This window comes from Labeo rohita, chromosome 9, assembly GCF_022985175.1.
Source record: "Labeo rohita strain BAU-BD-2019 chromosome 9, IGBB_LRoh.1.0, whole genome shotgun sequence".
Classification (NCBI taxonomy): Eukaryota; Metazoa; Chordata; class Actinopteri; order Cypriniformes; family Cyprinidae; genus Labeo; species Labeo rohita.
This window is the reverse complement of record NC_066877.1, coordinates 30,542,714-30,555,337: the sequence shown is the minus strand read 5'-3', so window position 1 is coordinate 30,555,337 and position 12,624 is coordinate 30,542,714. Positions and strand designations below refer to the sequence as shown.

The 12,624-nt window shown below is 33.9% G+C and overlaps 1 protein-coding gene across 3 annotated transcripts in view; it reads left to right on the top strand.

Moving 5' to 3' along the window:
• Positions 1 to 12,409, top strand: part of hdac4 (histone deacetylase 4) — a 296,174-nt gene extending 283,765 nt beyond the window's left edge. For all 3 annotated transcript variants that reach the window (XM_051119035.1, XM_051119036.1, XM_051119037.1), the window contains 3 exons: positions 2,039 to 2,123; positions 2,457 to 2,598; positions 6,893 to 12,409. In XM_051119035.1, the coding sequence (XP_050974992.1) occupies positions 2,039 to 2,123; positions 2,457 to 2,598; positions 6,893 to 6,932 (267 nt within the window). In that variant the 3' untranslated portion in view covers positions 6,933 to 12,409. The remainder of the gene's footprint in view (positions 1 to 2,038; positions 2,124 to 2,456; positions 2,599 to 6,892) is intronic.
• The last annotated feature ends 215 nt before the right edge of the window (positions 12,410 to 12,624 follow it).

The window sequence follows — 12,624 nt, the reverse complement described above, 5'->3', positions numbered from 1 at the left end:
TCCAAATGGTTTCTGAAGGATGAATGACAGGATGCTTGCCCTTTTCCCCATCTTTAATGTTTGCATATGAAACGCTTGGCCGTAGATTTTCAGTATTTTTGCGTGGGGGTGAAAAAATGCAGCCGAGAGCCAGAGGGAAATGGAATCATTCCACATCAGGAATGCAGCGTCGCATGCTGGCTGTTTCCTCTGGGCCGTGGCCCCGCTGGTCCCTGAGCTGTCGTGAGGGTTTGCCGGAGCATGAGGTCTCGTTGCCCACGCGCTGCGACAAAGCACAAAGCCCTGCATTGTTGGCTATCTTTACAGCACAGCGTTCAGCACATCTGTGAGCCTCCGTTAAAGCGCAAACACAGGCTTGCTATTAATGCGTTTAGTGCAAGGTTGCCATCGGTGGTCCCTGAAAACAATGACTAGCCGGGTTTGCTTCTTAAAATAACTCCAAAATCCCACTTCACATAGGTGTGTCAAACATCAAATGTGACCCTGGACCACAAAACCAGTCATAAGTAGCACGGGTATATTTGTAGCAATAGCCAACAATACATTGTATGGGTCAAAATGATTGATTTTTCTTTTAACGACAAAAATCATTAGGGTATTAAGTAAAGATCATGTTCCATGAAGATGTTTTAAAAAATTTCCTATCGTAAATATATCAAAACTTAATTTTGATTAGTGATGAACTTCATTTAGACAACTTTAAAGGCGATTTTCTCAATATTTTGATTTTTTTTTTTTTTTTTTTTTTTTTTTTTTTTTTTCCCAGATTCCAGATTTTTAAATAGTTGTATCTCGGCCAAATATTTTCCCCAAACCATACATCAATGGAAAGCTTATTTATTCAGCTTTCAGAGGATGTATAAATCTCAGTTTTAAAAAGTTGACCCTTATGACTGGTTTTTGTGGTCCAGGGTCACAATGTGATTTTTTTGACAACCAGACAAATGACTGATTTCTGGAAACTGCTGGCTGGTGAATCTTGTGATCTTTGGAAACACTTTCTCAAATGTTTAGTTTCGTATGCTATATACTGTATATTCTGAGAGGAATAGACATGAAATTGCAAGATATACACTCAGAATTGAGTTTATGAACAGACTAACAGGCCTAAGGGAAAAAGTCTTAATTATAAACACAGAATTCTGACTTGCTCACAGTTTATGTCTCTCAATTCTGAATTTATGGAATGAGGAGTCAAAGTCATCAAAGTTTTTTTTTTTTTATCAAATGTGATTTCATGTCCCAGTTGCATTTTCTTGGTTTAATAAACATTGTTTACATTATCAGAAAAAGAAAATGTTTACATTAACAATGTAATCAATATTCTGTTTATCAAAGGCAAGTATGAATTGTATCAAGTTAGGGTTTTTAGGCATTTTACATTTATCCCAAAATAATAAATAATAATAATAAAAGCAGTAACAATTTAAACAATATATTTTATTAGTGAACTTATGTGCAGCTGTTCACTTTGATAGTTAACATCTAACTATTTTTTTAATAAGTCATCAAAGGTCACAGAGATGGAGATTTACTTTAAATTGATTACTCACTAAAAACTGCCACACATCATGTTTTCATGCCATTTTAAGTCTTATTTTGATGTGACAAAGTGGTTATATCTAAGTGTGTGAGTTTTTTTCCTTTTTTAATAGGTTTTTCTATTAACGGCATTATATTGTACATTCAAACAGATTTACAAATGCATGCAAACACGAGGCTTTATTGTATGAACCAATCGCAGCCAATCATATCGCAATGGAGGCATTCCCTCCTCTCATGTGACTTTCCTCCATTTATTCTCAATTACCCCCCACCAAACTCATCGCATGCTTTAGGAAGTCTGTTAAAACTCAATGGGCTCAGGGGAGGCGGGAGAGTTGCAGACTCCCGCTTTTACTTTACCTGCTGGTGCCGCTGTTGAACATTGTTTCTTTACAAAAACTAGTAATCTTATATTTTGTAACTATCCGAAATCATTTAGTAATGAGTCTTCATGCAGCAAGGTTTAACCTGCATTTTTTGATCTTCATTTCAGTTGGATCCTATTCCTGATGACGTGCTACAACAGAGGCCGAACGCCAACGCCATTCACTCCATGGAGAAAGTTCTGGAAATCCAGAGTGCGTGCACACAACGTTTCACAGTTTATTCATTCACTGATGCCCTCATACATATTGTACACAACTGCTGTAGCTGTTATTGTAATATAGTCCATTTTAGATGAACTTACCCCTGAACAGCCTGTAAAAATTGTGTACATGTCAAAAGAGGTTGTCTTCTTGAAGTAAGCAGTTTTTAGTGAGAATATTGTACAGTATAAAGCAGACGTTATGCAGTTAAGTCATAACTCTGGCATACATGTGATGTCTTTACATGTTACCTGATGTGTTAAACCTGTAAATAAACCACTTTATCATGTTTAAGGTTGAGCTTTGACCCTGTTTTGTGCTTAGGTAAATACTGGCGCTCGCTGCAGAGATCTGCCTCGACTCTGGGATACTCACTGCTGGAGGCCCAGAGATGTGAAACTGAAGAGGCAGAGACGGTGACCGCTATGGCCTCCCTGTCTGTGGCCAACAAGCACATGGGAAAAAGGTGCAGTTATAGCCGAGTTTGTATGTGTGTTATATGGCACGTTCCACAAGTTTTGGATACCTTTACTCATTAGATTTTTTTTGTTTTTGTTTTTTATTTTTTTATAAACAGTATAAATTATTATTGATATTTATTTTAATATTTATAAAATAATTGCATATTTAAAACAAAAGTATAAACTATTATTAATATTTATTTTATTATTTATAAAATAATAATTGCATATTTAAAATATACATATATATTTTAAATTATTTAATGTTAAAAAGTAAATTATTATTATTTATTGTAATATTTATAAAATAATTGCATATTTAAAATATATATATAGTTTTTTTTTAACTATTTGATATGTTAAACAGTATAAACTATTATTAATATTTTTTATTAATAATAAATTTATTTAAAAATAATTACATATTAAAAAAAAATATATATATATATTAGGATACTATGATACTAAACTTGTTTTCATTAATATTTGGAATCATTTTTTATATTTTCCATATTCATTTAAAGTTTTAATACTTGTTTATTTTTGTCATTTTAGTAGATTTTGTTTTTCTTGTGTATGTCTATATAGTTTTTATTAATTTTTATTTATGATTTAGTTTTAGTTATTATAGTACAAGAAGTTAAACTGAAGTAAAATGAGAAATGACAGCTAAAATAGGTTTTTAATATTTTATTTTAGTTAACCATGTATTATTTTTCAAGTAATTCGAGTATGTTTTTTATGGTTTTAATTTTAGTTGTAGTTAACTCCAATAAAAACCGTGATGTACACTACCGTTCAAAAGTCTGGGGTCAGTAAGACTTGTAATAGTCTTTAAAGAAGTCTCTTATGCTCATCAAGGCTGCATTTATTTGATTAAAAATATAGAAAAAAAACAGTAATATTGCAAAATGTTTTTACAATATAAAATAATGTTTTTTTATTTTAACATACTTTAAAATAGAATTTATTCCTGTGATGAAAAGCTGAATTTTTATCAGCTGTTACTCCAGTCTTAAGTGTCACATGATCCTTCAGAAATCATTCTAATATGCGGATTTATTATTAGAATGATCAATGTTGGATAATATCAACAGTTGTGCTGCCAAATATTTTTTGGAACTTGTGATTTTTTTTTTTTCAGGATTCTTTCATGAATAACAAGTTTAAAAAGTACAGTGTTTATTCAAAATATAAATATTTTATAACAATGTAAATTATTTATTCTGAACTTTTAATAAACTTTTAATTATTAACTTAATACATCCTTGGTGAATAAAAGTATTAATTTCTAAAAAAAAAAAAAAGAAACACTAAAAATGTACTGACCCCAAACTTTTGAACGGTAGTGTATATGGTAATATATTATAATTTTACCTGTAAATCATAAATATCAATGCAAAAAAATAAATACTATAGAAAACAACAAAACCACATCAGAAAATCTGCAAAAAAAAAACATCAATTTTAAACTATTCAGACATGTCTCAACGTTTCTAAACATGAATAAAAATAAATGAAAACAATTCATGGTAACACTTTACAATAAAGTTCCATTAGTTAATGTATTAACTAACATGAACAAACAATGAACAATGTATTTATTAATATTTGTTAATGTTAAAAAAACAGTTGTTCATTGTTAGTTCATGTTAGTTCACAGTGCATTAACTAATGTTAACAAACATAACTTTTGGATTTTAATAATGCATTAATAAATTTTGAAAATAACAATAAGAATAATAAATGCTGTAGATGTATTGTTCATTCTTAGTTCATGTTAACTAATGTAGTTAACTAATGAACCTTATTGTAAAGTGTTACCCAATTCATATAATGTTTACATTGACTTTCAGCATTGTGTTAGGGTTAAGCACTTCCTTTCATTGACTCAGTTAGCTCAAAAATGACTTACAAATGAGTTTCAGATCTATTTTGCAACTTATTCCTAGAAAGTGGCATTTATTTGCTTATAGCAGTCCTCGTGCGATTCAGTTTCTGTGAGCCTGTGAGTATTTATGGTTGTGTGATGGGCCAGTGGTGCTCTAGAGGTGCAGGACAGGTGTGTGCATGAGCGCTGATAAGCAGGCGGGACTCTCCGTAGTGCGCGGTCGGTGCGGGGCAGACGTCCAGCAGCGTCAGGCTTCTGAGAGACATGCTCTGCCAGAGTCCTAATTGAAAACACTCAGGCAGCATTGAGCACAGATGCTTGAGGTTTCTGGACCTTCCTCACACACTCACACTCTTACACACATGCGTATTCATGTGCCCAGCATAGGTTCAAACTCACATTATTTCCTGTTATTCCTATTAGGGGCCAAGTGCAGAAAGTGTGTTGACACCTATTATAAGTGTTGGATTTCCTAGTTTAATATTCTGTGCTTTCTGGCTGGCCGTTTGGCACGCTGAGTGCGGAGGGTCTTAAAACTCTTTGTGCCAGTTTCGGAGTCTCTCAAACACTCTCGTGCCATCAGAAAACAGTTCAAAATTTCATGAACCTTTTAGTTTATAGCTTTTGAAACAAAATTCTTTTTTGTCTCTCTCTCAAGCCCAAATTCCATTATTCTGGTGGTTTCAATTTCCTCCTGATTTCCTCAGAAATTCTCAAATAGAAGATTAAAAAAAAAAAATTCAGCTCTGCCATGCACCATTTCTGGCCTTTTCTGTTCATTTGCATACCATTTTTACTACTCATACAAAACTGGTTTAGGTCATATTCGACCAAGGGACAAATTATAAAATTGGTGTTTATTGTTACCCTAAACTTTGTACATATTGTTAATATAACGTCATAGGAATACCATATAAATCAAGTTACAAAATGGAAAACCTGCACTATTTAAGTTTAAGTATGTTAAATATATATTAGCACCTACTTATTGAAAGTAAAAAAAAAAAAAACCTAGTAAAAAAAAAAAAAAAAATTGTAAACACATTTTTAATGATGTTTTTATTTTTAAACTAAAACTATTAAAATGTCAGTTGAAAGTAAGCTGAAATAAAATAAATATTGGGAAAATATTTATATATGAATTTAAGAAGTGTATGTTGCCTTTGCAGCCATCTGAAATATGTTCAATTAGTTCAAAATGTACTAAAATTACTAAAAAGAAAAAAATGAAAAAAATAGAAATATTTAAAAAATAATAATAATAATAAAAAGCTGAAAAAAAATACTGAAAATTAAACTAAAATCTGTTAATACAAAAATAAAAGCTTTTTATTGAAATATTAATAATTACTATAATAGTATATAAGTAATACCAAAATATACAGGGCTGTTCCCAGAGGCAAGGAAACCTGGAAATATCTTGAAATTTTAAAATTGCGATTTCCAGGTCTTGAAAAAAATATTAAAATAAATCAAATCTTAAATACATGAACATTATATAGTGAATATAAATTTACTTGTACTTTCTAGAGTTATTAGTTTTAAAATAAACATAAAACCATATAATAAATATATTAGCACCTCCTTACTGAAGGATCCCACAGAAAAAAAAATCTACACATTTTTTAAGATATTTTTTATTTTTAACTAAAACAATTAAAATGTCAGTTGAAATTAAGCTGAAATAAAATAAATATTGGGTGAAAACTTATCTAAAATTTAGAAATGTATGTTGCATTAGTAGCTCACTGAAATTAGTTTAATTAGCTCAAAAGTACTAAAACTACTAAAACTAAATGTAAAAAAGGAAGAAAAACAAGAAATAATATTTAAAAATAGAAATATTAAAATAATTAGAATATAAAAATAAAAGCTAATTTAAAATATTAGGATTATAAAAATAAAAGCCAATTCAAACAAATTAATAAATACTGAAATAGTATATTAATAATACTAAAATACAAGTACAGGGGTGTTACCAGAAGCAAGAAAACCTGGAAATATCTTGGAATTTTAAAATTGCTATTTTCAGGTCTAGAAAAATATATTAAAATAAATCAAACCTTAAATTCATCAACATTATATAGTGAATATAGTTTTTGCTTGTACTTGTCAGTGTTATCATAGTTAACTAAAAATGTAAAATAATTTAAAAACCATAGAACAAAAACATTTTTGTTACTTAAATATTAAAAAAAAAAAAAAACTGTTATAGTGTATCAATGATAGAACATTTCTTTTTAACTCTGAAATATTCAATTGGTGATTATATTCCAATTTATTTTATTAAAATCACAAATAGAAAAGTCTAGAAAAGTCATAGAAATTCAGTAGTGAAAAGATGTGGAAACCTTTCATGTGTTTTGCTCATAATGTGACGTAATGTTTGTGTGTGTGTCGCCCCACAGGACAGAGGAGGAGCCTATGGAAGAGGAACCTCCATTGTAGAAGGTCCGCTCGACTGCCTTGGTGACCCTCTCGGCTCAGAGCCTCTTCAGGGCCTCTGACGCCGCTCTGCTCTCTCCATCCGTTTCATTTTTTGTCCCACAATGTGCGCGCTTTGAGCACGGGATCCGAAACGGCCTGAGGAAATCTCCGTGACACCCAGAGTGCGACAAACGTCTCAGCCGTGTTAGTCTGTCTCTGTCCGTGGCAGAACGTCCGGGATTGCGTAACCCGGTCTGTCCGCAGGGACGCTTAACTTTCGAGCAGGACATAAGACTCACGTTTCATCGTTAGATGTGAGAGCTGGTGCTTTCGACATGAACTTTTTTTCCATTATTTTCCAGAGCCACTATATGACTGATTTCGGCCGTTACGGCCGCTACCCTTTTTTATTTGTCGTCGTCTCTCTCTATTCGTTTGTCTGTCTTTCTTTTATTCTTGGAGAGGAAAGTGACTCGCTCCATTCGCAATTCGAGTTACTGCTTCACGAGGGTGGATCGGGAGAGAGATCAAAGGATTCCGGACAAGAGAATCGACAATGCGAGTTTGTGCCTTTTTCAAAAGAGTTTCCGTGATGGATCTGAGAAGAACATTGCCTTAAACTAGTTACAGGAGGGAAGACGTTTCACGTCTCACTTTTTTTCTTGACGGTCAAAGGCTGGCCTGAAGAATCGAGAAACCCTCAGCATGTTTACCAGGAACTCCCTGCAGATATCTTCATGTTTCACACGCATTTTATGTTCCTTCATTTTTGCTGTGCTTGTGTTGGACGTTACATGACTTTTAAGTGTCACTGACAAACGAACTTTAAGGTAGTTGCCAGTTAATCCAAGGGCAAAACGTTCAGTCGAATTCTCCAGCGCTTTAAAAGGCAAGCCAATGTAGCGACTCGTTTCAACTCTCAATGACCAAATACGCACCTCCTCCTCCTCTGAAAAAGTTGACCAGCATGCAGCTTTCCATCTGCCAACCGTCGTAGTTTAACAGCACCGACTAGCATGAGTTTGCTGCGAGCATATAGGATAGGGCTGCGATGACCGTGCGTCATTCGATTTGTAGTTCGAGACAAACTTTCTATTTTTCCTTCTCTCGACACGTTGTACTTTTATATAGCTATGAATGTCTAGTATTCCGGTTACTTTACAGTTAATCAAAGGGCACTAGCATATCACTACTACTATTATCCTACTCAGCAGTCGGTCAATTTCATTGACGCCAAACGGAAAAGGGCTGGTTAACAATTTTAAATGTACCACTGAGCCTTCAGACGTGCCACCTGGTGAGATTTAGCGCTGGTTTCCTGCCGAGGAGGGTTTCGGGCCTTTCGCTAGGGGCGGGTGCTACTGTCACATGACACAATCCAGGAAGTAGCGGGACCACCAGCTTCCACTCAGAAAAACAATCGTAAAACGCCTCTGAGACGACTGTGATACTCAGACAATCTGCATGGGACTTTGACGTAGTTTCGGAGCCGCCGCGGCGGCGGCGCTTCGAGGCGGCACATAGAACTGTATATATACGCAAATATGCATGCTGACCGTAGATCATTTGGCTTGACTTTGATTGTACATTGAACTTTTTCGATTCTGGACTGATGAAGAGGCCGCAATTTGTTTGACAACCCCTGACTTGTGTTTAGCCTCTCGGCAACTACCTTTGGCATTTTTTTCTGTGTGTCATGTTCGATATGAGACGCATTACGGCGGGAGATTTGACTCACCGTTGCCATTGTTCCTCGACTTCGTTTTTATATATGCCTGTCACGTATGACTACTCCACTTTGGGTTCGTGCCCGTTATTGTCCATTTTACTTGCTCGTTTGTCTTTTTTTGTACTTTTTGGATTATTTACTTGTTCATTTGTCAGTCTTTATGTAGTTGACAATGTGTTTTTACATGCTTACGTCTTTAGTTCCTTGTTTTAGAGAGTAACAAGCCTTTTTTTGTAAGCGGTGGGAGGGAGATGCTTTTACTTTGTATAATGATTCCGACAATTGTGTATTTACTACGTTCTGTTCATAGTAGATTTATATTACAAAGATCTATAGATATATTATATATTATTAAGATTGCAGACTCGATTAAGAAAACTAGTATTGCAAAGTGATATATTTCAGTACGTGGTCTGGCTCCGGCCGTCGCTGGTTTCACTGAAGGCACTGTTTATTGGTTTCATGCATTCGCATTTGCAGTAGCATTACTCTGGCATCGTAAACTCTTGATCAAACGGACCTTCGTGGTTCCAGGCTTTCAGTTTGACAGAAACGAAAATATTATGGACTGACACTGTACATTTCCATTGGTAAACGTCCATTTGGATAGACCAGCTAGATGCTGACATCACAGTGATCCTTCTGTGTGATACATCCAAGATGGATTTCATTTATTTTAGAGTATTTTTAAATACTTTAACCACGTCCAGGTCATATTTCACCCGAAAAAAGGAATTAAGAAATTACATTTCGCTTTAAGAAAATGAGGACAACAAAAACGGGCTCAAATAACGGAAAACGGGCTCAACCAATGGTGAGTTTGGGGGCGTGGCTGTTTGTCTGTTCGACCAATGGCAGACAGGGGGAGGTTCCAACATAACTGTTTGAAAACAATCATTATTTCGGAGGTGAAGAAATTACACATGCTTAAAAAAAAAAAGTGGTGTAGAAACAATTATCTAATTGCTAGTAAACAAACGCATTGAATGCAATTTTAAAGTAGAAAAACTGAAATTGTAAAATGTGCTCTACTAATTTTCGTTTTAACTTTCAGTCATGTTTACAGTGCACTTCAAGCTTTAAATATGAAATAATACAAAAAAAACTTACGCTATTGATTTTAATCATGTTAATGAAAATTGTAAGGGAAAATGTGCATAATTATCATGAAAATAATTTCATATTACAAGCAATCCTAAAAATAAGCTTCAGTTTCTTTATGCAAAATATAATTTCTTATTTAAGTCCTATTGATTTTGGGGTGAATTGCAACCTTGATGTGATTTTGTGAGATCATTAGTGTTTAATTTTGCGGTAATGATTGTAGCATTACTCTGGTATCGTAAACTCTTGATCAAACGGACCTTCATGGTTCTTAGTTTGACAGAGTGCTCTTGAAACTCTAAAACAAAAATATTATGGACTGACACTGTATATTTCCATTTGGATAGACCAACTAGATGCTGACATCACAGTGATCCTTCTGTGTGGTACATCCAAGATGGATTGCACTTATTTTAGTGTATTTTTAATTACTTTAACCTTGTCCAGGTCGTATTTCACCCGAAAAAGGAACTGAGATATTACATTTTGCTTTAAAAAAAAGAGGACAACAAAAACGGGCTCAAATAACTGAAAACGGGCTCAGCCAATGGTGTGAGTTTAGGGCGTGTCTGTCTGTTTGTTCAACTAATGGCAGACAGAGGGAGAGGTTCCAACATAACTGTTTAAAAATTACTGTAAGAAATTACTGTAAGGTATATTTGTACCAATAGCCAAAAATACATGGTATGGGTTGAAATTATTGATTTTTATTTTATGACACAAATCATTAGGATATTAAGTCAAGATCATGCTCCATGAATATATTTTGTAAATTTCCTACCATAAATATATTAAAAGTTAAGTTTTGATTAGTAATATGCATTGCTCCGTTTGGACAGCTTTAAAGGTGATTTTCAATTTTTAGATTTTTTTGCACCCTCAGATTCCAGATTTTCAAATCGTGTCTAGACAAATATTGTCCTATCCTAAAAAAACATATGTAAATGGAAAGATTATTTATTCAGCTTTCAGATGACGTATAAATCTCAATTTTTAAAAAATTTACCCTTATGACTGGTTTCGTTGTCCAGGGTCACAAATTGCTAGTAAACAAGTAACACATTGAAAGAAATTTGTTAAAATTAAAGTAAAAAACCTTTTTAATCTCCACACAGTAATTTTTATAGTGTACTTCAGATTTAAATATGAAATAATACAATTATTTCATTGAAAAATCTTATGCTAATGAGAATCTAATGGGATTTAACAAAAAACTAAACAGTGAAATGTCTGTTTTAATCATGGTAATGAAAATTGTGAGGGAAAATGTGCTTATTATCATGAAAATAATTTCATAATGCAAGCAATCCTAAAAATAAGCTTCAGTTTCTTTATGCAAATGATAATTTCTAAAGTCCTTTTGATTTTGGGGCGAAATGCAACCTGGACGTGATTTTGGACGTGATCGTTAGCGTTTAATTTTGCGGCAACGATATCGGCGATCGTTCTCTGGTTTTTCTGTTTTGTAAAATCTTGTTATTCCTATCAAGCATGATCAATTTTGGGCATTTTTGCAGTATCATATCCAGACCAAGCCTGTCGAATTTCATCCGAATTGCTTTCGAGAATGAATTGCGAAGGCCGACGCTGATTTAAAAAGTGTCTTGGAAATGTAAAGCGACATTCCCAAAGAGTCTCATAATATAGTAATAGTCAAACGGACCATCACTACAAACCACTTTGCAATAATACAAACGGCAGCCTATCAATACAGTCTTGTCAAAGGGACACTTCTATTCCAGTCATTTTCTTTGCTCTTGTTTTGTATAAAAAACAAAAAACTGCATTCCATTTGTTTTCCTATTTTTTTTTTTTTTTTTTTTTTAAAGCCTTTCTTGTCATTCCTGCTAATTTGCCATGAGGTCTGGCCTGAGCTGTTGTTTATTTGCAGGCCAGGGTGAAGTTTCTTTCATTCTCTTTCCTTCACAGCTGTAGATTTCTGCATGGTTTGTGCGTCAGCATGCCTCTGTCTGTCCTTGTAACATATTTGCACAAAGGAGGAACACGGGAGGGTTGAGGCTTTGGAGAACGCATGGGATGGAAGCTCTTCTTTCCTCCTCTGTTTCTGGTCAGTACACAGACGGATTGATGCTCTTGGTGTCCGACGGATGTGCTTTTTACTTGTTTAAAAATGGAATGAAAGAAAAATGACTTTTGAATATTTTACAACAACAGCAACAACAACAAGAAAGTTATCTAGCACTTGTGACATACAGACTATAGACTTTATTGTATTTATGTAGAGCATTGTTTTAGGTGAACTACACACTATGCCACATGTTAAGACTGTCTGTGAGACTTCTTTTGCTTTCGTTTCTTTTCTCGTTTTTCTACTCTTCCTCGGGACGTGTTTTTCGGGGGCCGGAGGAAGACTAGGAAAAGATTAGGGTCGTTCCTTTAGAAACATCTGGAATCATCAAAGGGCTTTTTCCAGATGCTTGTCAGATATATCTTCAGTTTTGTCCAAAAGGAAAAAAAAAACACTTATCAGCCAGTAATACCTGTGACCACTGTGGCTCGAGAACAGTTCTAGGTTTACAAAATGTAAGAAATGCATATTATTTTTGTCACTTTGTTTTTCCATTGTTACAATAGAACTTTTCTTGGGACCTTTGCTCTAACGTTTGTCTTTGACATCAACTATAAAGTTCCTTGTTTTTGAATACCACAATGTCTTGTTTTTATTTCAAAGCACTGAATGGATTTGCATAATGCAATCAGGCGAAGGAGCTCCAATAATAACAGTAAAATCATTTGAGTGATTTAATGCCATATTTTCTACTAAGATCATTTACTTAAGTGAGGTCATTTTTCTGCTCTTTCATATGACATCATACTTTTGTATCCTTTGATCCCAATTTTAGATTTATTGTACACTGT